Source organism: Sarcophilus harrisii, chromosome 4 (genome assembly GCF_902635505.1).
Source record: "Sarcophilus harrisii chromosome 4, mSarHar1.11, whole genome shotgun sequence".
NCBI classification, from domain to species: Eukaryota; Metazoa; Chordata; class Mammalia; order Dasyuromorphia; family Dasyuridae; genus Sarcophilus; species Sarcophilus harrisii.
The window spans coordinates 377387479-377411919 of record NC_045429.1 but is presented as its reverse complement, the minus strand read 5'-3'; the positions used below and the strand labels follow the sequence as shown (position 1 = coordinate 377411919).

General features: G+C 32.5%; 1 protein-coding gene and 1 long non-coding RNA gene across 7 annotated transcripts in view; one reads left to right on the top strand and one right to left on the bottom strand.

Annotated features, from left to right (window-relative positions):
* Positions 1 to 24441, bottom strand: part of FMN2 (formin 2) — a 426622-nt gene that overhangs the window by 294781 nt on the left and 107400 nt on the right. For 3 of the 4 annotated variants that reach the window (XM_031966950.1, XM_031966951.1, XM_031966952.1), the window contains 2 exons: positions 11510 to 12930; positions 8432 to 8576 (listed from right to left, as the gene is read on the bottom strand). In XM_031966950.1, the coding sequence (XP_031822810.1) occupies positions 8432 to 8576; positions 11510 to 12930 (1566 nt within the window). The remainder of the gene's footprint in view (positions 1 to 8431; positions 8577 to 11509; positions 12931 to 24441) is intronic. The other variant, XM_031966953.1, reaches the window with a different exon arrangement.
* Positions 1 to 24441, top strand: part of LOC116423367 — a 158728-nt gene that overhangs the window by 74554 nt on the left and 59733 nt on the right. The gene's annotated exons all lie outside the window — the stretch shown is intronic.

The following is a 24441-nucleotide window of genomic DNA, read 5'->3' as shown; positions in this document are numbered from 1 at the left end:
CTTTTTTGGTGTTATTCATATAGGACTAAAAAAAGCCTAATCACTTTCTTTCTTTCAATATAAAATCCAAAGTAAAAAATAAGGTTATGATTTAACCATTCTTTGAATTGATTGTATATGCTCTATGTATGGTAATAAGAATAGCATTTTCCAAAAAAATAATAAATCCTTCACCATCTAAAACAAATCCAGATTCCACAAAACCTATGTTTGTCTAATTATAGGTTTGTATTTTGATGTGGTTTTCTATGTAAATACATTTTTAAGCTTGCAATAGGAATGTATTCTATTAAAAGCAGATGTTATTTTAACAGTTGCAAAATACCAAATGTTTATTATCTATGCCTCAAACATCAGAAATTGTTGTCTTTAAAAAAACACCTATTTTCCATTTTAGCCATTTTTCATGTAGCTTTTCCAAAGAACTAATGTAACTGGCCAATTACTAAAAAAACACATATCTTACCACATACAAGCCACCCTCCGCATCCTCTACTAATAACAATGTCTACCAATATTAGTTTTTTTTAAAATTAATAAAATGGTGAATGCTGATATCATACAAAGTACCCTCAGTCTGCAATAATTGATGATGTTTGTGTAAGAATTTTATACCTCAAAATAATGACATATATATGAAACAACTGAAATGGAGGCCCTACAGGTATAATACATCTGCTTTTTATAACTTGACTTATGAACAGTGCCACAAAACCAACATTAGTTTGAGTCTTGCAAGACAATTGCTTTCCTTTTTGTGAAGAAGTCATCTAATCCCAACAGTTATTACACATAAGAGTAATTTTGTCATTATAATTTGAAACTCTATGTTTCCTCACAATTAACTAAGAAACCCATTATGACAGAACAGAAACACAGAAAATTATAATTTTTAGTACTATAATGACAATGATGACAACTACTAATACAAGCAAGCACTGAGTATATTTCTTTTAAGTTCTGCCAAATGATTTGCAAATATTATCTCATTTTACCCTCACAATAGTTTGTGAGATAGGTGCCTTTGTTATCTCCATTACACAATTAAGTTAACAGGAGTTAAATGACTTCTTCAGGGTTATACAACTAGTATGTGGCTGAGATTAGATTATATTCAGGTCTTCCTGAAATTTTCTATAGTAATTAATAAACAATGTCTTTCCCATTATTATTATTTTTAGAATTTGAGCATAAGGCATTATAATATATCGGAATGGATTCCCAAGGAGTACTGAATATTTAAAAATATACCAAATGTTAATTCCAATGAATCCTTATATTACCTCTTTTGTAATAAGTAGCAGACTCAACTATCTATTTTACTGATCACATTTCCAGAGGCTAAAACTCAACAAATATTTAGCTATCAGGGATTTTTTTTTTCCTCCTTCCCTTCTCCTTTGGGCAGCAGTAAGTTAATCTGATAAATACAACAGAAGAAATTCATGAAGGAATTCATTTGTGTTGCATTAAATGGTTATACAAATGTCAGTTCGGAGTTGAAATACTAACACAGATTCTTCTTGTTCAGTCTTGTTAACTTCTGTGTGTAAGTTTATGTTGCGGGCAACATGTTCCTATGCATGCCTTTTAAGCATGATCAGACACTATTTATTTAAAGCATATTTTACAGTGATATTCCCATTTTTTTGTCATTGTGGGGAGAATATGAAGCACCATCACTTGACATCCAATGAAGTTTAACCACAACCACTGTCTGCCTCTAACCACTCTTTATAGGCCACACAAGTGAATGGCCTTTACTTTTTATTGCTTACAGAGGTCTGAATGTTGAAATTTTACATATAAAATTATATCTCACAAGGAAAACATCAGATACAATGGCATTGTGGTTAATATACTTGAGCAATTAGTCTAAGACAAGGACTACACAAGTCATTTCCATCAATATTAATCTATTGTAAGAGGAACCATTTCACAGTTGTTACTATAAGAATTCGAATACTGACCAATATTAAAGACAAATATTATACAAAAAGGAAAAATCTTATGAAACATTTTGAATTTCTGACTTTATGGTTTAAGGAACTCTTTGGCAAAGAAATCTATCAATTCAGGTCAGCCATTTGTCTTTAATATCGATTCTGAAAGAGCTGCCTATTGTACTGCAAGGTTGAATAGTTTGCTCAGAAACCCAGTTATAATGGGACTGGAATCAAGTCTTTATGACTTAAAGTCTTGGTCTCTATACTGCTCTTTCTTTTATCCTCCACTCCCCCTTTTGTTCTCCCTTATTTTTAAGTTAAACATGAAAGTTATATCAACTTGTAATATCTTTTTAAAAAAATTCTGCTTTATATTTTTATATTTCCTAACAGTATTTTGATCACAGGGAGCAAATAGGCACATACTTGCAACATAGGACTGGGCTTATACTATAATATAGGATTATGCTTCTCAGATAAGAGTATATACACATAAACAAAAACATTCATATACATACATATATTATGTGTATGTTTGGATACAAACATTTATTTGTATATACAAATCTGAAAAGCTTAATCCTATAATATAATTCTGAGCACAATTCTTCGTATTTATGTATGTGTGCACATACGTATACATCTTTTAGATAGACACTTGAATATATATATATTTGTATCTACATACATTTACCACAAATAAGTAAGAAAAACTTTCTAATTCAAGTGACATTTCCTTTAATCAAAATGTCTACAGAAAAAGCCTCTTGATTCTTTTTTTCTATTTACTGTGACACTTAAATGGATTTGTGATCTCATTGCTATGGGTATTTTCTCCAACAATGAAGATCACATTCCATCCATACTTGCCACCCTGAGAGATTTTTTCTATTATGATAAAAATGAAAATCCTAAATTCAGTCTTTAAACCTTTTGAACCAGTATTCTTTTTCTTAATCTTTTGATAACAAATAGATACTAAAAAGGTAGCTAGTTGGTTAGGTCCACAAATTGTTGGACTTAAAAGTAAGAAAAGTTCAAGTTTGAATCTTCCCTCAGTGTAATCCAGGAGAATTCATTTAACCTATCTCAGACTCAAGTATTTTGTTTTGTTTTGCTTGTTTTTTTTTTTAATCTAGAAAATGAGAGAGATGATTAAAACCACCCTTATAGGGTTTGTGTAAGAATTAAATAATGTAACATATATAGAGTTCTTTGCAAACTTTAGAGCTACATAAATGATAATTATGACAATCATGATTTTCATTTTTGTTTTATTTGATGTCTATCATTCCTCCCTTTGGCATCCCTGGACTACATTCTTTTCTGGTCATTCATTTTATTGATTATTCATTATCACATTTATCATCATATATTACACTGATTTCACTTCTCTGATTCAAATTTTTTCATGTAATTTGTTACTCATGCCCATCAGATACCTCTCCATTCCTTTTTGGTTAAAATTAAGTTTTAATTCTTTGGAGAATTTTGTAATCTAGGATTTACAATATAGAAGAATATTCATTTTTTAAAGATGTACTTGTTTTTTATTGAGAATCTTGGAGTCATTAAAAACTGCACAAATTCCCAAACTCTTCACCTACATACTGAGAGAAGAATTCTGGATCCTGCTGCCTATCTCTTTTGAGCATATGTACAAGGCAGCTAATGGACATGTTTCATGTTTTCCATCCCATGTAAGAACATGGGATACTGTTCTCCAAACATCTTTATATATGTATTCCAATAGTAAAAATGTTTAAGCATATAATCCCAATATGAATACAATTTTCTATTTGTAAATTTGATGCATACATTACTATACTAGTAATTATTATACAATTATACATAATTTATAAATAATAAATCATTGTAAAATAAAAGTATATAAAATATTTAAGAAAAGAACTTTAAAAATTGAAATAAAAATGAAATAATCTTGCATCTACAATCAATAAGAAGGACTAGAATTTACTGAGTGGGGAAGTTACATGAATAGAACTATAATTTAAAATGCTATGTAGATGATTCATTAAAGAGATAAGCTTCTTGGGACAAGAAGAACAAGTAGAAGGCTATTGAAATAATCTAAGCAAGATGCTATCAAAATAATCCAAGGTTTGAAACAGTAATAGTTCATTGAAGATAAAAGAAGGAATTTATAGGAGAGATTTTGTATAGTTATTAAGACCAAAATGAGAAATTCAATGGATATGTAGGGTAAAAGAGAATGAGTAGTTGAGGAAGATATCTAACTTGCAAACCAGAGTGGCTAGAAAGATGGTAGGTAGCATTCTTCACAAGTAGCTAAGGACTGGACATTGAAAGGATGATCAATTGGGGAAAGACTGAACAATTTGTGACATATGATTATGATGGAATATTATTGTGTTATAAAAAATGACAAGATGATTTCAGAAAAAATCTGGATTTATATAAACTGATGCAAAAGGAAGTGAGTTGAAGCAGAAGAACATTGTATATACAGTATCAACACTATATAATGATCTACTATGATTTAGCTATTTTTAGCAATACAATGATCCAAAATAATCACAAAGAAACTGTGATGAAACATACTATCCACTTGAAAAGAAAGAACTAATACTGTCTGAATATACACTAAAGCATAATATATTTTTTTCCTTCCTTCCTTCCTTCCTTCCTTCCTTCCTTCCTTCCTTCCTTCCTTCCTTCCTTCCTTCTGTTCTTACTTTCTTTTTCTTCTTTCCTTCCTTCCTTCCTTTCCTCTCTTCCCTTCCTTTCTTTTCTTTCTCTCTCTTTTTTTATTCCAGTCTTTGCAATATTTTCCATGGCAACATATAAATAATGTGTATCAGATTTCTCACCATCTTAGAGATGAGGAAGATGGGGGAGAAAAGGGAGGAAGAGAGGAAAATAATTTGGAATTCAAAACATTAAAAATAAAACAAATGTTTAATTTTTTTTTTTTTTTTTTTTTTTTTTTTTTTTTTTGCTGAAGCAATTGGGGTTAATTGACTTGCTCAGGGTCACACAGATAGGATTCTTAAGTGTGTGAGGTCATATTTGAACTCAGGTCTTCCTGACTTCAAGGCTGGTACTCTATCCACTGTGCCATCTAACTGCTGCTAAAATCATTTTAACATGTAATATTTGAAAAATTAAGTAACATAAAAATTTAAATTAATTACCAACCAAACTTTAAATGGGTCAGGTGAGAATTGTCTCAATTTTGCTCCTTTTTTTTCAATTGATTTTTTTTCTTCAAATTTAAATGAAATTATCCCAAAACTCCTTGTTTTTGATCAAACTATGTTGTTGTTAATCTTTCTAAAATTCTGTCTTATCTACTTTACCACTCTCATTACTACAGGAAGTTAAATATACTTTCAAAATGACTAAAACCTTTACATGATACCTCATGGTCACTACTTTAAATTTCAAATATTTTTATAGTGATATAGCTATAGACAGTATAGAATGAATGTGGACTAGTACCCCAAAATATTCCCCAGAAGTTTTTTTTCAATAAATCTTTGTCATGATAAAAAAAATATAATTTTTGCCATTGTCTACTTCTTTTGTCTAAGAGCTAAATTCCAAAAACATTTATTTTAAAATTCCAATTAATAGGATTTTGATTTTTTTTTTCAGAAAGGAGCACTACTAAATATATTACTTCATTCCTCAGATCTGTGCTTCTTTTTAAGGTATTAATCTCCTTAAAGCTAAAAATCAAAAAATTTTATTATGGAAAATCTAAACTAATTTATTGTACTCTTGCCATTATAAAAATGTAAAGTTCTCCCCCCCACCCCCACCTTGCAACAAAGAGTTTTAAAATGCAAGATATTATCATTATTGTTGGTTTAAACATCTGGAAAACAATCTGCCTTTCCAATATGCTAAATGGCAAAATTTACCAAGAATAAGAATTCATGTTATCACACCAAAAATGTTTGCACTTTGAAAGTAATACAGCACAGGCACCTCATTAAATACCAATGCATCCAGACCACAGACTTACTTTCAGGAAGGAGACAGATTGCAGAAAAATTATTTAGCTATTTTTAAATATTTAAAGAAAAACAGAACTTCCAGCTTCCATTGTATACAAGTAGAATTACTTTGAATTATCTCCATAAACACATGCCACTGCATTTAAGATTATTAATTTTACTTGAAATGAATCATGAGGTACCAAAATGTGTACACAATTCAGTATACATCTGCCACATAAAGAAAACTACTTGTAAGCACTCTAGGAATACACTTTCCTTAAACAAGATATCATACTGCCCTGTAGGCACTGAATGGATGGATTGTTCTTCTAAGTGACCAAGTTAAACAAACTCAGCCTTCTTCAATAATATTTCACTTAAGAATAGGTCTTTGTCTCTGGAATTTCTACAGGTTTGGATGAGAACAATTTCTATACCACTCTTAAACCAGAACTGAAACAAAGAGTTCAGCAGCAGAACTTCATTGACAACTATGGTTATGTCAAGATAGAAACAGTTTAGAGACAAGGCTTGAAGTTGTTGTAGGGTAAATGAGTCTGAATTGATACAAATGTTAATCATGTCTAAAAGAAAGCCTCTCCTCCACAGTCTGTATAATGAGGTGTTGGTGACAAAAGAGGAAGACGTTTCCTGGCACCAGATTTCTGTAACCTGTCACAAAGCTTTGAATGATGACTTGTACACTCAGATGATAGTCAAGAGAACTACACTGTTGGCTGATGGACAGTAGGGAAAAATAATGCCAGCCAATTTTAATTCAACTTTAAGCAACATTCATCATATAGTAGATTTAACCAAGATGCAAAATTGAATACTGCTCCAATTCAAATATGATACAAGATGAATAGGCAGCAAGGTGGCACAATGGATAAAATGCTGGGCTCAGAGTTAGGAAGTTTTCTTTTTGTGAGTTCAAATCTAGCCTTATACATTTAATAGTTGTATGATTATGGGCAAGTCACTTAAACCTGTTTGCCTTAGTTTCTTCATCTGTAAAATGAACTGGAGAAGAAAAAATCAAATTAACTCTATTATTTTTGCTGTGAAAACACCAAATGGGATCATGAAGAGTCAGAGTTAAAAACACTGAACAGCAACAATAACGAAAATCTAATGGTTAGCATTCAGAGGTCAGAGTTGAGTGCTCTTTATCAGTTTATAAAAGCAGGATTTAAAAAAAAAAGAAATACCTTTACTTTAGATACACAAAAGAGAGTGCACTCATGATTTCTTAGCTTCAAAATGAATTTTGAGGGAAAATTCACATTTTGTTTATATTCAATTGTAGAAAATAAAAATCTAAAGGAGAATGCTAAAAAATCTTTAAAGGAAGAAATATGTCAGAGAATTACTTTAAAGACAAAATCCAACCTTAAGATTTTTATCTGGGGAGTATTGTACATTATGATACCACATTAGAATATCAGACTGCTGAGAATCCCAGAAAAATAACTGTATTTAAGTATCCCTTCTGGCTAAATTAGAGTAAAGCTAAACATGATATTTTCCACTCCCCTTTTAGAAACTTCCCTGATTGATAGAAAAGTTCTAAACTTATAAGCCTAAAATACATAAACATTAAGGAATTCCTCTTGCTAATGAATATTAAAGGCTAAATTTGAATCTAAGTCTTCCTAGCTCAAGCAAGACATGTATCAACCTGCCTAAAACTTTTTCCAGATAAAAAGTATAGGAAAAAATATGAATAGTTAGCCTACCCATTAGAACCCTAATGTAGTGATGGCCATAGGAAATTCTCAACCAAATTTTATTCTATAACTTACTATAAAATTTTAACTTTGTCAAAAAAAAAAAGAAAAAACTCAACAACAATCAAAGCAAAATATGTTTTTCTATCAACTTCACTTTCTTTTAAGATTTTTTTTACTTTGAACTTAACTGCTACCCTTTTCTATGTTATTGATTCTATACTTTTCAAGTGTTAGTAAGAGTGGGCCACCAACATTTCAATGTCTTAATTCATCTACTACCTATCTATGTCTACTAAGCACAGTCACTGACTCTTGATCCATAATAATATCATTATCTTATATCTCCTGTCATGGCAAGGGTTGTCTTGTTAACTCACTGCTGTGTTGCTAAAGTAGATTGTTTTATGAACTAATCCTCAATAGAAGGAAACATCAATAGGACTATCACCTAAAAAAAAAATCACTTGGGGGGGGGGAGTTGTTTGTTTATTTGTTTAGCTATTGGATCTTAGAACAGAGGGATATCTGACTGAAGAGGCATTAGAGATTCCAAAGCCTATTTGTTTTCTATTCTGATGTGTTCTTGTTTGACTATACCTTTAAATTTTTCACCCTTTTCTCTTTGCTGGAGTTCTGTGTTGGAGTTTACGGCCTAGGAAGCAGTTCAAAAGCAAGAACACATCTTTTCTAATAAAGTCCATATGTTTGTGCCAGAAATAACGTCCAACAAAATGGACTGGAAAGAAAAAAAAAAAAGAGTACTCACTTGTTTAGTCTTGGTCTTTGTTATGGTGTCAGAAATAGGTTTCTTCCTCTCTTTTACAGCAGTTTTAGAAAATAATTCTTCAAACTCATGACAATCTATAGATGGCTCTTCAATCTTTTCCCAAATCAGAGAAATGCTAGAATCTCTAAAGTTTAAGCACAAAATTAATGAACAGCAATGTCAAACTAATAAATTATTACATGAGAATAATTATGATTAAAATGGGTAAATTACAGAAATAAAACATTTGATCTATTTTTATAATTATCCCAATCTGCTTAATAATCTTAGTTGGAAAAAGGTAGTTTTATATAATTATCAAAATATTAGCTTTCTTGGAATTCTGAAATTGTAAGGGATAAATTCTTCATATTAAAATATAACAAGAGTACATTGGTATGTGGTTGTCAGATGTCAATTACTAAACCATAATTTCTCAGAATTAGGCATTATTCAAAATAGTTTTTAATCCCAGGTTTATTTCTCTTTGCTACAGAGCTCTCTTTTAAAATATTATCTTGTCAATTAATATATGATCAAAGAATGTCAATTTGTTTCAGTATTGGCCTAAACAAACCATATCTTATAAAACAAATGCATGTTTATATGTGTATAATATGTATATATGTGTATAAAACTGTATCATGGGCATAGAGACCTTTCAAAATGGAAACTTCCTTTACCAATTTAATTTACAAATGGTTCTGCACTTAATGACTGCAGAACAGCTTTATAATATTAGGTAATTGCCTGGAACAACAAGACTCCAAGTAACGACCATGAGAATATATTCAATATGCTTCAGGGACAGAACTTGAACCCAGGTTTTCCCAACTCCAATACAAGTTCTCTATTTATTTCTTTAGGAAAAGGTTGAGGTAGGTGAGGGGAGAGAAGGAAACTTGTTGGAACTTTTCATAAATGATTATTTCTTGGGACATTTTTTGAATAGTTTTATATAACTGTAGAATAAAGCCTTCATCAGGTCTGAAGTATAAGAGAATGTGAGAGTTGAAAGGGATCTCAGTGGCCAAGTAGTCCAAACTGTAGATGAAAAGAATCTCTTTAACATTACTGACAAATTATGTCTGGTCTTTTGAAAACCTCCAGGCAAGGAGAAATCATTTCATTTCAGGGTATCACATTTTAATTTTGAAAAGCTAGAATTATTAAGAAGCTTTTTTTTTAACTGACATTAATCTTAAATTACTCTCTTTGTAACTTGCACCAGTAGTTTTTGATTCCACCCTCTAGTGCTAAAGAGAAGGCATTTATTTTCTACCCAATGTGACTATCTTTCAAATACAAAAATTCTTAGCACATCCCTTCAGAGTCTTATCTTCTTCGATCTAAATTCATCCTTAAATAAAAGGGATTTGGAGCCTTTTTATCCTCCTGGTAGTATTCCTTTGAACTTCCTCCAAGTTATCAGTGTTCTTCAACAAACGCCAAACTAAGGCAGGGTACAATGGTTCTGTTAATTCCTTATTCTCAGAAATGATGACCCTCTTAAAGCATCCAAAATTTGCATTAGCTTTTTTAGCATCTACCTTCATATCTTTTCTTATTGTCCAGCCCTGGTTAGTAACAGAAGAAATGTGCGTGTCCATTTTGTATGTATTAGTTTTTTTTTTCTTTATTTCTTCATAGATCTATACCTGAATTTCTTGTACATACATCAACAAGGATAGAGATCTATGCAAAAGAATAGATTGAGAAGTAAAGAAAAAAAGAATGTGCATGTGTATGTGGAAGTACTTAATAAATATTATATAATATCTCTCTATCTTCCCCTGTCTGTCTGTCTCTCATATACATATATACATATATATATATATATATATATATACACACACATATATATATATGTATATGTGTGTGTATATGTGTGTGTGTGTATATATATATATATATATATATATGCCTACACACAAACACAAATATGCTCATAACTGTGACACTCACATATACTTAGTTCCTGACTAGGGTTGGATAAGAGGGAATAAGAAACAGGGAAAGAAATTATCTTGATATAAATTGTTTCTCAGGCATGCTAAACTGTTCAAAGAAGAGATATCCTTTCAAAAAGGCATTTCTGAAAAGTTCCGATAAATCAGTCACCTAATAAGCCCCAGAGTGAATTGCTTCCCATTCTACCACATTCCAGACATGTCAGTCAATCAATGGCTGGATGACTCAGGGGCATGAACTCCAGACTACAAGTGGACAATTTACGAAGTACTAGCACCAAAATAAAGAGAGAAGGGGGAGAAATAGCAGGGAATAGAATGGAAATTCCCAACTTTGGTTTTGGAGCTCTCTGTCCACTGTCACTTAGGATGCTATTACGCTCTCAAACATGAAAAATCATGTTTAAATTTGAGTGGCAGACATAGATATACCCTTTAGCACTTCATCCTAGAGAGTGTGCTACAAAATCAAACCAAATATGAGAAGCTATCACAATCCCCAAAATGTTAGCAATCATTGCCATAGAAGTACAAAGATTCCACTGAGATTCTGATTTATATTTATAAGTTTTTTGGCAGAAATGCAAAACTAAATGATGAATACGATAAACAAAGCACCCATATGGTGATTCATCTAGCCAGAACCTACTCAGGCTTGTTTACAATTGAGAGCTCCATGCTTATGTGGTGTGCTTTCCAAAGATTATGGGCATGACAAGTTCAGAGCTTAGAAACAGCACTCATTCTCCTAGGAAAAGTAGCAATTAACCTTCAGAATATTGTAGAATTTGACCTCTTTTTCCTCACTACTCAGAACTGTACGGATGAGAGACTAATTTGAAGACAGGTAAAGATGGTAATAACTCTTACTGATTTACTGGACTTTTTTAAATGTCAAAATTGGTTGGCCAATATATCAAAAAAAGAAAGAAAGAAAGAAAGAAAGAAAACAAGTTTAAAAAGCTACACAAAAATGCAATTCTGCCCATTCACAAAACATTCTCTATTACTACCATATATTCCTGTATATGAAACAACAGGATTTGGCAGGTATTTGCATTAAGTGTTCCAAGCACAATCAAACCAACATTTCAAGTTCCTGTTTTACCTTTTACTATGTAGCTGAATTCTTGTCCAATAAAGAGGCTTCATTGGTCGACAAGGTTCTATTGCTTGTTTCCTACTCACTTTGTCCTGATTCAAGCCTATTCCAAATAAGCCAGCTGGCAATGGAGGAGGAAGGAATCCACATACTTGTGGAAGCATAATGTTTGGCAATGTACTGGCCCCAGCTTGTGGTGGAGGTGGAGGACCTGATCCAGGTGGCAGAGGGGGTGCAGAAAGGGGTGGGACCCCCACTCCAGGCAAAGGTGGAGGAGGTGGAGGGACCCCCACACCACACAGAGGCGGGGGAGGAGGGATCCCCACTCCAGGCAGAGGCGGGGGAGGGGGGATCCCCACTCCAGGCAGAGGCGGGGGAGGGGGGATCCCCACTCCAGGCAGAGGCGGGGGAGGCGGGATCCCCACTCCAGGCAGAGGCGGGGGAGGGGGGATCCCCACTCCAGGCAGAGGCGGGGGAGGGGGGATCCCCACTCCAGGCAGAGGCGGGGGAGGAGGGATCCCCACTCCAGGCAGAGGTGGAGGAGGAGGGGGAACCCCTACACCAGGCAGAGGTGGAGGAGGGGGTATTTCTGAGCCAGGTAGAGGTATAAGAGTGGGCAGCACTGTCATGTCAGTAAGGGGAGATGGAGTAGGAATCATCATGCCTGATCCAGATATGGAAATGGAAGGTGCTGTACCAGGCGAAGGAGGTAGAGGTGGAGGAAGTGGAATGTCCACACCAGGGGGGGGAGGTGGTGGTGGGATACCTGCACTAGGCAGGGGAGGATTCAGTTGTCTGCCAGTTACATGAGGGGAGGGTAGAATGTCATGACTATTTTCAAAAGATGTGGGAAGGGAATGTTCATGGCTGGTCACACATTCATTTATAAAAGGTGTTGGGGGAGGCTGTGTTAGAATCTTTTCTTGATTATCAGAACCTGGGAGGGATGGAGGTGGTGGAGGCTGTGATACACACTGTATGGATTGATTGGCATCAAGCTGTACAGATATTAACCTTGGTGAAACGATCAAAGAAATCTCTGAACAAAACTTTGTTTGAGGTCCAGAAGGTGTCAATGGCATGGTTGGCTGTCCATTTATAGCCTCCTGAGTGAGTGGAAGATGCTGTGGCAGTGTGTTAGCAAAAGGCATTACAGATGCACTGCCCTCCTCTGTTGGTGAAGTCTGTACTGATTTTACATGTAACATCCTTTCATGTCTTATTTCTTCTTCATTTAATTGAAGATCTTCATGACAGACACCTTCAGCCATTCCCCTCTCAGCCACTTGTTTTCCAATCTCCATGCCAGTAGTAGTAGTAGGGTATTGCTTCTCTAGTTCAGCTATTTTGGTCCTTAGATTTTCAATTGTCTGCTCCAGCTGCTGAATTACATTTGCATGTTCCTCAGACTTCATGTCAGAAGTTTCCTTTGGAGAGAGAAAAGGACAACAGTTAATGAACAATGTAGACTATTCTAAGGTTGTCAGAAAAGAAAAGTTTACTAAACTTAATCAAACAATTTTTTTTTTTTTTATAGTCAGAACACGGTTTGAATATTTTGACTTTCAATAAGATGTGACAATGATTTGCGCATTAACCACCAATGCCTTTCAGGATAGTTTACAAGCATTGTGTAAGGACTAACACCACAGACATGTTAGGAATACTATAGTTATTAAAAATAATTAAACAGAGGTGGAAACAAAAGTGTAATGGTAATGTTTTTGCTACTGAAGGGGGATACATCATGTTATTCCCAAACTACATTTGTTGACTCCTTCGTGATGTTTCCTCAATTATATCCTTCTAAAAGTGAATAAGCCTACATCAGGATCTATATACTTTTTTTCATTTTGAGACAGTCAGAATTAAGTGATTTGCCCCAAGATTACACAACTAAAAAGTATCAATTTTCTGAGGCAATGATGAATTCAGGTCCTCCTGACTCCAGAGTCAGTGTTCTGTCTACTGTGCCTCCTTGCTACCCTGGTCTAGGGAGTTTTTAAGCTTTTATATAGGAACCTTCCTTCTTCTGTCTTACTGGGAGGACATTACCTCGCACTTCAAGGAAAGAATTGAGAAATTTCACCAGGAGTTCCCTTTCAATTCATATCTCATATGAAATTGACATCATTTTTACATTCTCTTCCTTCATTCCAGTATCTGATGCAGAGGCCCCTTTTTTAGCCAAAGTCAACTCCTAACATATACTGTTAATTATATCCCTTCCACATTACTATTATTTCTGTTCCCCCTAATCTTTAATATTTTAATACGCCTTTGTTCTTTCTCTGCTTTTTACAAGTACATACATATCTCCTTTATTCTTAAAAATCTTTCATTTGGCTATACCATAACTAACTTGCCATATGTCTCTACTCCTCTTCTCAGTTAAATTCCTTAAAAAGATTATCTTCCCTAGATATCTATACTTCCTATTTTCTTGGCCTCATTTAAGCCCTTCATAATTTGACTTCCAATGTTTTCCCCAGGATATGGATTTCTCTAAAATTATCTCTTCATTTTTACCACCTCTTTCCCTCCCTTTTCATTCTTCTTTTGTTGTTATGTTCAGTTATTTCAGTCCTATCCAGCTGTTTGTGACCCCCATTTAGAGTTTTCTTAGCAAAGATTTCCCTCTTCAGCTATTTTGACAGAGAAGGAAATTGAGGTAAACAGTGATAAGAGATTTGTTCATGGTCACACAAATACTAAGTGTCTGAGGTTGGATTTGAACTCAGATCTTTCTAATTAGGCTCAGTCTATGATAAATAATGATGACATAATTTTGAAAAGATGTATGATCATCTTTCTATATTAGAATGTAAACAGTTTATTTTATTTAATCTCTAGATATTGCTCATCAGGTTAGCTTTTTATATTTCTCTTATTGCCTTTATATTTCAAAGCTTTTACTTTGTTTTGGTCTTTTTTTTTCCTTTTCTTTTTGGGTCATTCTTTTTTTTAATAGCATTTTATTCTTTTCTCCAATTACATATCAAGGCAATTTTTAGCATTTATTTTTTACAAGATTTTGAATTCTAATTTTTCTCTCTCCATTCTTTCTGTTTTCTCTTCCAAAAAGGTAGGCAATTTGGCAAAGGTTAGACATACACTATCCTGTAAAACATAATTCCATGTTAGTCATAGTTCTGAAAGAAGAAACAGATCAAAAAAAATAGAAAAAAACCACCATGAAAAAGAATAAAGTGAAAAAATAAGCTTCAATCTGTATTCTGAGTCCATTATTTATTTGTTATATGTGGATGACATTTTCCTTAAGTCCTTTGTACTTGTCTTAGAGCATATGTTAAGAAGAACTGAGTTATTCATAGTTGAAGATCACACAATATTGGTGATGCTGTGTACAATGTTTTCCTGATTTTGCTCATTTCATTTTGTATTAGTTTTAAGTCTTTTCTGAAATCAGCCTGTTTCATTTCTTGTTGCACAATAGTGTTTCATTATACTTATATATCACACTTTATTCACCTGTTTTTCAATGAATGGTTATCCTCTTAATTTCCAATATTTTAGTCAATACAAAAAGATATGCCATAAATATTTTGACACATATAGGTCACAATTTGAATCAGTTCACAACTCTACCAACAATGCATTAATATCCCAATTTTCTCACATCCTCTCTAACATTTATCATTTTCCTTTTGGGGGTGGGAATCTGATATTTGTGAGGTGGTACCTAAGAATTGCTTTAATTTCCATTATTCTAATCAAAAATAGTTTAAACCACTTATTCATATGCAAAGAGATAGTTTTAATTTTATCTGAAAACTGTTCATTTCCTTTGGCAATTTATCAATTGAGGGATAACTTATATTCATATAAATTTAACTCACTTCTATATATATTTTTGAAATGAGGCCTTTATCAGAGACACTTTCTATGAATTGCTTCCCAGCTTTCTCCCTTCCTTCTAATCTTGGTTGTAGTGGTTTTGTTTGTACAAAAGTTTATTATTTTAATATAATTGAAATTATCTATTTTACATTTTGCAATTATCTGTATATTTTGTTTGGTTATAAACTTTTTTCCCTCTTTTCCCATAGGACTGATAGGGAGACTATTCCTTCTTCTCGTTTGTTTATGGTGTCACCTTTTATGTTTAAGTCACATACCCGTTTTGATCTTATCTTCATATAGGTGTGAGATATTGGTCTATTAGCTAATTTGTGTTCTGTTGTTTTCCAATTTTCCAAGCAGTTTTTTGTCAAATAGGAAGTTCTTATCCCAAAATGCCACTACAGTCCCTGACTACTGTGTCTTATGTACCTGATCTATTCCACTGATCCACCACTCTATCTCTCTTAGCAAGTACCAGATAGCTTTGATGATTACTGTTTTATAAAACAGTTTGAGATCTGATATTTGCTAGGCTACCTATTTTTGTATATTTTTTCATTAATTCTCTTCATATTCTTGATCATTTGCTTTTTCCAGATACATTTTTTGTTATTTTTTTCTAACTCTATCAAATAATTTTTGATAGTTTGACTGTACGGATGTCAAAGAATATAGTTTAGTTGGAAATGTCATTTCTGTCATACTGGTTTGGCCTACCCATAAACAACTAACATTTTCCCATTTGTTTAGATCTAAACTGATTTGTATGAAGTATTTTGTAATTGTGTTAATATAGTTCCTGAATTTCTCTTGGTAGGTAGTCTCCCACATATTTTATATTTCTTACCGTTATTTTAAATGAAATTTTTTATTCTGTCTTTTGCTCCTGTTGTTCTTGTTGGCCATGTAAAGAAATCCCTATTGATTTATGTGGATTTATCTTATATCCTGAAATTCTGCTAAAATTGTTAATTATTTCAAATAGGTTTTATTTGATTCTCTAGGGTTCTTTAAGTATGTCATCATATCATCGGCAATGAGTGATAGTTTGGTTTCCACATTTTCTATTCCAATTCCTTCAATTTATTATTTCTTCTCTTATTGCTATTGCTACCATTTCTAGTATAATACTGAATAATAGTGGCAATAATAGGCATCTTTGCTTCACTCTCGATCTTACTGAGAAGGCTTCTAGTTTATTCCCATTACAGATAATATTTGCTGATGCTTTAAGATAAATACTGCTTATCATTTTGAGGAATTTCCCTTTTCTTCCTATGTTCTCTGTTATTAATAGGAATGGATATTTTGCTTTTTCAACATCTAGACAGATAATCGTATCATTTCTGCAGGTTTTGTTTTTGATATTGTCAAATATGCCAATTGCTTTCCTAATATTTAACCAAGCCTGCATTCCTGTGTAAACCATAAGTGCTCATAATGCATTATCCTTGTGATGTATCTCTGTAATTACATTGCCAATATTTTGTTCAAAACATTTGCTAGCATTTTTGTTCAAATTATTCATTATGGACATTAGTTTATGATTTTCCTTCTCTATTTTGGCTCTTCTGGTCTAAATGTACTGCACCATATTTGCATCACAAAAGGAGTTTGGTAGGACATCTTTGCCTATTTTTCAAAATAGTTTATATATATTGGAATTGGTAGTTCTTTAAATGTTTGGTAGAATTCACTTGTGAACCCATATGGCTCTGGATATTTTTTTCTTGGGAAGTTCTATTCCCAAGAATTTATGGCTTGTTCAATTTCTTCTTTTTTAATATGGAGATATTCGCGTTCTATTCCTTGATCTGTTAATCAAGATAATTTACATTTTTGGTAAATATTGATGCATTTTGCTCAGATTGCTTGATTAATTGGCATGTAATTGGTAATTTCACCTTTTTAAAATTTTGAAACTGGATATTTGGTTTCTTCTTTTTTTTAATCAATTAATCAATGGTTTATTCATCCTGCTGGTTCCCCTCACCTCCATAAAGTAACCTCCTATATTTATTTATTAGTTCAGTAATTGTTGGTGCTTTGCTTTATTTTGTTTTTACTTTCAACCTTATTAATTTCACCTTTGATTTTCAGGATTTGCAATTTGGTAGTCAAGTAGAAATTTTTAGTTGGTTCTTTTTTATATAGTTGCTTTTTAGTTGCATACCCAATTCATTGATCTGCTCTTTATTTTATTGATGAAAGAATTTAGAAAAATAAAATTTCACCTAATTTTATTATATTATCTCACTGTTGTCATTCTCCTTAATAAAATATTGTTTCTATTGTTCTTTGACCTATTTATTCTTTAGGATTATATTAATTTTCAATTAATTTTAATTTATCTTTCCAACATCCTTTGTTGAATGCAATTTTTATTACATTATGATCTGAAAAGAATACATTTAAAATTTTGAATTTGAGGGTTTTATGCCCCATTATATAGTCAGTTTTTGTGGAGGTGCCATGTGCTACTGAGGGGAAAAAAAAAAGATATATTCCTTTCTTTTTTCATTCAGTTTTCTCCAAAGGTTGATCCAATTTAAGTTTTTCTAATATTCTTTTTACCTTCTTTGTTTCCCTCTTGGTTGGAATTACCAAGGTCTGAGGGGAAATAACTGAGTCCCTCATCCCTCATTAGTATAGTTTGGGTATAATTTCTTCCCCTATAAGAATTTGGATGCTATACTATTTGGAGAGTGTATTTTAGTACTGATCTTGTTTCATTGTCTATTGTACCTTTAAGCAAATTGTAGTTTGCTTTCTTTTTTCTTTTCATTAAATCTGTTTTTACTTTCTTTGTTTGAGATCAGGATTGCTATCTCTGCTTTTTTTTTTTTTATTTCAGCTGAAACATGATAGATTCTGCTTCAGTTTTTACCCTATATGTAACTTTCTGCTTCAGGTGTGTTTCTTGTAAACAACACATTGTAGAATTTTTTTTTTAATCCACTCTGGTTTTGTTTCATGAAAGAGTTTGTTCCATTCACATTCATATTTATGAATAATACCTCTCTATTTCCTCCATACTATTCTTCCTCCTATTTGTCCTTTTTCTCCTTTCATGCTTTCCTTTCTCACCAGTGTCTCCTAATTTCCCTGATTTATCCTCCCTTCTGTTAATTCCTATCTTCTCTTTATTTAATCTCTTCTCTTCCTGCTTCCCTTTAGGATAAGAGAGATTAATATATTCAACTGATTATGTAAATTATTTCCTCTTTAAGTCAATATAGAGGAGAATAAGGTTCAAGTGATGTTCATTACTCACCTTCTAATCTTCCCATTGTAATATGTCTTTTAATTTTTGTTGTGAAATAACTTACATACTTTCTCTCCCTTCCTTTTGAACCAAGTGGACTCCCCATTCCTGTCAGTAGGTGTGGTGATTGTTAATTTTTGTTATTACCTCAAATTTCCTTACCCATACCCTCTGTCTATGTGTATTCTTTTTGTTGAACTGTTAATGACAGTTTTTTTTTTAATTACAAGAATCATCTTCCCATGTAGGGATATGAATAGTTTAGCCCTCCTGAATTCCTTATGCTTTCTTTTCCTTCATTCCAAAAATTTATACCTTTCTTTGGTCTTAATATGGGAGATCAAATTTTTGGTTTAATCCTGGTCTTCTCCTTATAAAAGCTTTCTATTCATTGAATAACTGTTTTCTGCCCCTTAATGTATAATGCTTAATTTCATCTGGTAGGTGATTTTTAGTTATAGTCAGCTTTTTTGCCTTCTAGAATATCAAGTTTTATGACCTCCTATCTTTTTTAATATTGTACCTGTGAAGTCCTATATAATCTTGATTGCGACTCCTCAGTATTTGAATTGTTTCTTTTTGACCACTTGCAATATTTTTTTTTCATCAGACAGTTTTGAAATTTGGCTACAATGTTTCTTAGAGATTTATTTTGAGATCTCCTTCATAGGGTGAAGAGTGGATTCTTTCAATGCCTATTTTGACCTCTTGTTTCAGGATATCAAAGTATTTTTTCTCGATAATTTTCTGAAAAATCCTGTCCAGATAATATTTCTTTTAATTGTAGTAAGTTTACTTGTTTTTTAATACACATTGCTTTATGAATCATATTGGGAGAGAAAAATCGGAGCAAAGGGGGAAAACCATGGGAGAGATTTAAAAAAAACACACACACACACACAGAAAAAAGAAGTGAACATAGTACGTATTGATTTACATTCAGTCTCCTTAGATCTTTTTCTGGGTGCAGATAACATTTTCTGTCCAAAGTCTGTTGGGATTGCTTCAGATTACTGAACCACTGAGGAGAGCCAAGCATTTTATAGTTCACTGCACATAAATCTTTCCAGGTCTTTCTATAATCAGCTTGTTCATCATTTTTATAGAATAATAATATTCCATTACCTTTATGTACCACAGCTTGTCCAACCATTCCCCAATTGATGGGCATCCAATCCTTTTCCAAATCTTTGCTATCACAGGTAATACTTGTGATTATGGATTTCAAGAAATTCAATGATTTTAACATTGTCTCTTCTGAATCTAATTTCTAGATCAGTTGCTTTTTTCCCAAGAAGTATTTTGTATTTTCTTCTATTTTTCATTGTTTTGAATATTTTTAATTGATTCTTGATGTCTCATAGAGGCATTAGCTTCTACTTTCCCAATTCTAACTTTTAAGGAGTTGTTTTCCTCAATTAGCTTTTGTACTTTCTTTTCTTTTTTGGTCAATTGTACTTTTTAAAGAGTTGTTTTCTTCAGTGGATTTTTGTGTTGCCTGATCCATTTTGACAATTCTACTTCTTTAAGCAGTTTTTTTTTTCCTTTTTGAATGCTGCTGACTTTTTTCATAATTCTCTTCCATTACCCTCATTCATTTCCTAATATCTCTTCTATCTTTCTTATTTGATTTTTAACTCTTTTATGAGTTTTTCTGAGCTTGAGACCATTTCCCATTTTTCTTGAGTTTGGGAAATGTTATTCTATAACATATAAGAAATTCATGGTATAGGAATACTTAGGCTCAGAGCTCCCAGCTTCATATTCACTCCTTACCTATATATACTTCCTATATTCTGTGATAACATTTAGCAAGGGACCAAAGGAACCAGGAGAAATTCAGCTCCATCCTCAAAAAATTCAAAAAAGTTAAACATTTAACAAAAGTTAAACATGCTGATGAGCTCTCTGAGATATTTACTGGTTCCATTTGCTTACCTCATTCTCTAACTTTAACTAGATGATCCCATTTTTTGAGAAATTAATCATATGTCATAATTAGGGCTATCACATGTCAAACAATGATAACCAGATGGCATATGAAAGTTGATAAATAACATAAAGGTTTCTCCAGGATGAAGGCATGTTTGCATATACATACTTCCACTTCATCTATCTTTGAACTATTTTCCAAAGTCATCAGCAAGGTAAACCACTGAAGCAAAGACTTGAAAAATTATGAGTACATTGCCACAATATAATTTATCCAGGTAGTAAATTAATTTATTCAGGCAGTATTTTTTAAAAATACTATCTTCATGCATTCATTCAAAAATTCTTATGAAATTAGTGACCAAAGATTAATAAAGATATTTGTCATATGTTAATTATTTTATTTTAGTATATTTGTTTTCCCAATTATGTTCTCTTCCAGCAAATATTAAGATTCATCTGCTCTTTCTCAAGATATAGTAGTAGGGTAATATGGAAGATTTAGGAAACAGGCTAAAAACACTGATAATTTTTTCAATGTTGTGGATAATCAAGTAATCAATAATTATTTGTTATGTGCTAACTATGTATCATGAATTATAGTGGGGATACCAAAAGAGGTATCCCAAAAGACAATTCTGTCCCTCAAGGGTTCATAATTTAACTGTGGAGACAACAAATAAATTAAAATGTATAAACTACATAGAGGAAAATTACGAAATAGTTGACAGAAGGAAAGCATTATAATTAAGAGGGTTTAGGAAAAGCTTCCTGTTGAAGATGAGACTTTATTTGGAAGTGAAAGGAAGCCAGTAGGCAGAGATAAGGAAAATCCAAAGTTTGGGGATAGTCAGACAGAATTCATGTTGGTGAGAGATGGAGTGCCTTGTTCATGGAATAGCAAGATGATTAGTGTAACTAGATTGATGAATAGGTAGCAGGGAATAAGGTATAAGAAGACTGGAAAAGTAAGTAGTTTTTAGTAGTTACTTTTTCAATGCTTTCAATGCCAAGCAGAAGATTTGTATTTGATATTGGAGACAATAGGGAGCCCATGGAGTTTACTGAATAGGGAGGGTAATATGGTCAAAGTTATAGTTCAGGCAAATCACTTTTTTTTTTGGCTGAATGGAAGACGTTTTAGAATGGGAAGAGATTTGTGGCAGGCTATTGCAATAATCCAATATGATATGTTGAGGGCCTGTACCAGAATGGTGACAATATCAGAGGAAAGATGGGGGAAAACTGATGAGATGAAATCAGCAGAACTTGGCAATATCTTGAATATGAGAGGGAAGACAATGAGGAATTGAAAATTACTCACAAATTGGGAAAATAGGTTAAGAGACTGACTGGACAGTGATGTCTTCTATATTCATAGGAGAGGTAGAAGTGGAAAGGTCTCAGGGAAAGGTAATGAGTTCTGTTTTGGTCAGATTTGATTTAAGATGTCTTCTTGGACAAATAGTTGAAGCCATGTGAAAAAGGCATTTGGAGTCATAATGCTGGAGGTTACTCAAGATTGGAACAGAATAGGTGCATGTGAGAGAATCATCAACACAGTGTTGGTGATTAAGTCAATGGGATCTCATGTTATCATCAAATGAAGTAGTGAAGAGTGAGAGAAAAAAAGACAGCTCAAGACAAAACTTTGTATGATACCTACAGTTAAAAGGCATGATTTCGATGGGGATCTAGAAAAGAAAGACTGAAGAGGGGAGGGAAGATAAATAGCAGGAGAATTAGATAAGAGTGGGATCCTGCAAACCAGAAGATAATATCAAGGAGGAGAGGGTAATCAATAGTGTTGAAGGCTGAAGAGAAGTTAAAGAGAATAAGGACTGAGATTTTTTGTTTATGGAATAGAGATCCTTGGTAATTTTGGAAAGAGCTACTATGCTGGAATGATAAGGCTAGAAACTAGATTATAAGGGATTAGGAAGAGAGAGGAGATATTAATTCACAGAGTAATGATTCACATCCAAATGACTTCAAATTATATATTCAAAGAGGTTGTTTCCAAATGAACAAAATCACTATTATTTTGCATTAAATTTGCTAAATCTACTTATAAATGGAGCTGAGTGCTTCTCAGCACAAATTATGCAATCATAGAATTCCTCCTCTAAAAATTTATAATCTACAATTGAATGGTAAAAGCTCACTCAAAGAAAAAACATGATTTCTAACATCTAAAATAAATTCTGTTGAAATAAATTGTGCTTTCCCATTGACTTCCTTAATTTCTTTACAAAGAATAAATAAAACATTGGGGAAAATATTGGACATTTATGCTAGTAAGTGATCATACACACACACAAAATGGCAAGAATACAGCCAACTTCTATCAACTTGCTATGTAATATGATGTAAATAAAAGTTAAAATGTCTTTCTAATAAACATAATATTCAGAATGTTAACAAAGCTACCATTTTTAATAATGTCTTACTGCTGTTTTTCCATTAAAATCTGGAGGTAAACCTGAGGTTTTTATGCCTATGGCATCTCTGGTAGATTAACTTTCCATTCTCTTTAATCATTTTGAGCCATGAAAACTGTCAATAGTTCTAATAATAACATAATAGAGCCCATCAAAGTCCATCGTTTTAAAAATAAACTCCATAATCTGTGTAATGAACTCAAAACCTATATGGGTATACACTTTTAAATAAAAAATGCAAAGGAGAATATAGAAACAATTTGATTTCTTTTAGAAAAGTGGATATAGGATATAATAAATGTCATATATTCTTTCTTGTGAGATGTTTTGTCTAGAAAAAATATTGTTTTGAAATCTTAAATCTTTCATAGTAGAGACTGCCATATACTTTGGCTAAGAAATCTTATGCAACACACGAGCCAATTTTTTTTTTTCATTTCTGTGTTATCTTATAAATGGGTGGAAACATTTTGACCTTATAAGTTGAATTCTTATATATCAGAAACTAAATGTTACTATATTGAAAAATTCATGCCAAGAGTATTTTTCCAAAGATTATCTCATCCCCAAAAGAAAAGATTACTATAACATTATTGTTATAAATATCAATAAGAAAGGCAAAACAACCACTAGAGCTTAGCTTTTGTTGAAAAGTTAATTTGTTCATCCTTGAATCTGTTAAATATAGGTAGTATATATCTGGAATTCAAGAATATGAAAATTTCTCAATACCTATGATGTCAGCATGTGAACACCATACATTTATTTTTGTACTATTCAATTAACATTATACATATTATTTATTTCCTACCATAGATTGGAATCCAAATCCTTTTTTTGGAAACTCATATCTAAGAGCTTGGTAAATCATGATAGTTTTTTACCTCCACAATATGGAAATCCTACCATTTTCAGAAAAAAAAGTATGGCCCTACACCTTTTCAAATATTTAATGTAGTAGCATGGAAGATGATTTTTGTGTATTAGAGTAACTCCAGGTCATTTAAACCTGAACCTCAATTTCCTCAGTTGTAAAATTGGGTAGAAATTTGCATTAAATACCTTAGAGGACTATTGGGAAAAAGAAAGAAAAACATTTCATAAATCCTAATCTCATTGTGAAAGTGAACTACTATCATCATCCTTATGAGTCATATACTCTACTATATTATGTACCAGCCCCCTTTCTAATTAAAATCAAGAGATGTTGTGACCTCATTTGGGGTTTTCTTGGCAAAAATACTTGGCTTAGCATTTCCTTCTCCAACTCATTTTATCCACAAGAAAACTGAGGTAAATAGAGTTGTAAAGGGTCATACAGCTAGTAAGGAACCAAGGCCAGATTTGAATTCACAAAGATGATTCTTTCTGACTCCAGGGCCAACACTCTATCCATTGTGACATCTAGTTACCCAAAAATAAGAATTAGTATTATT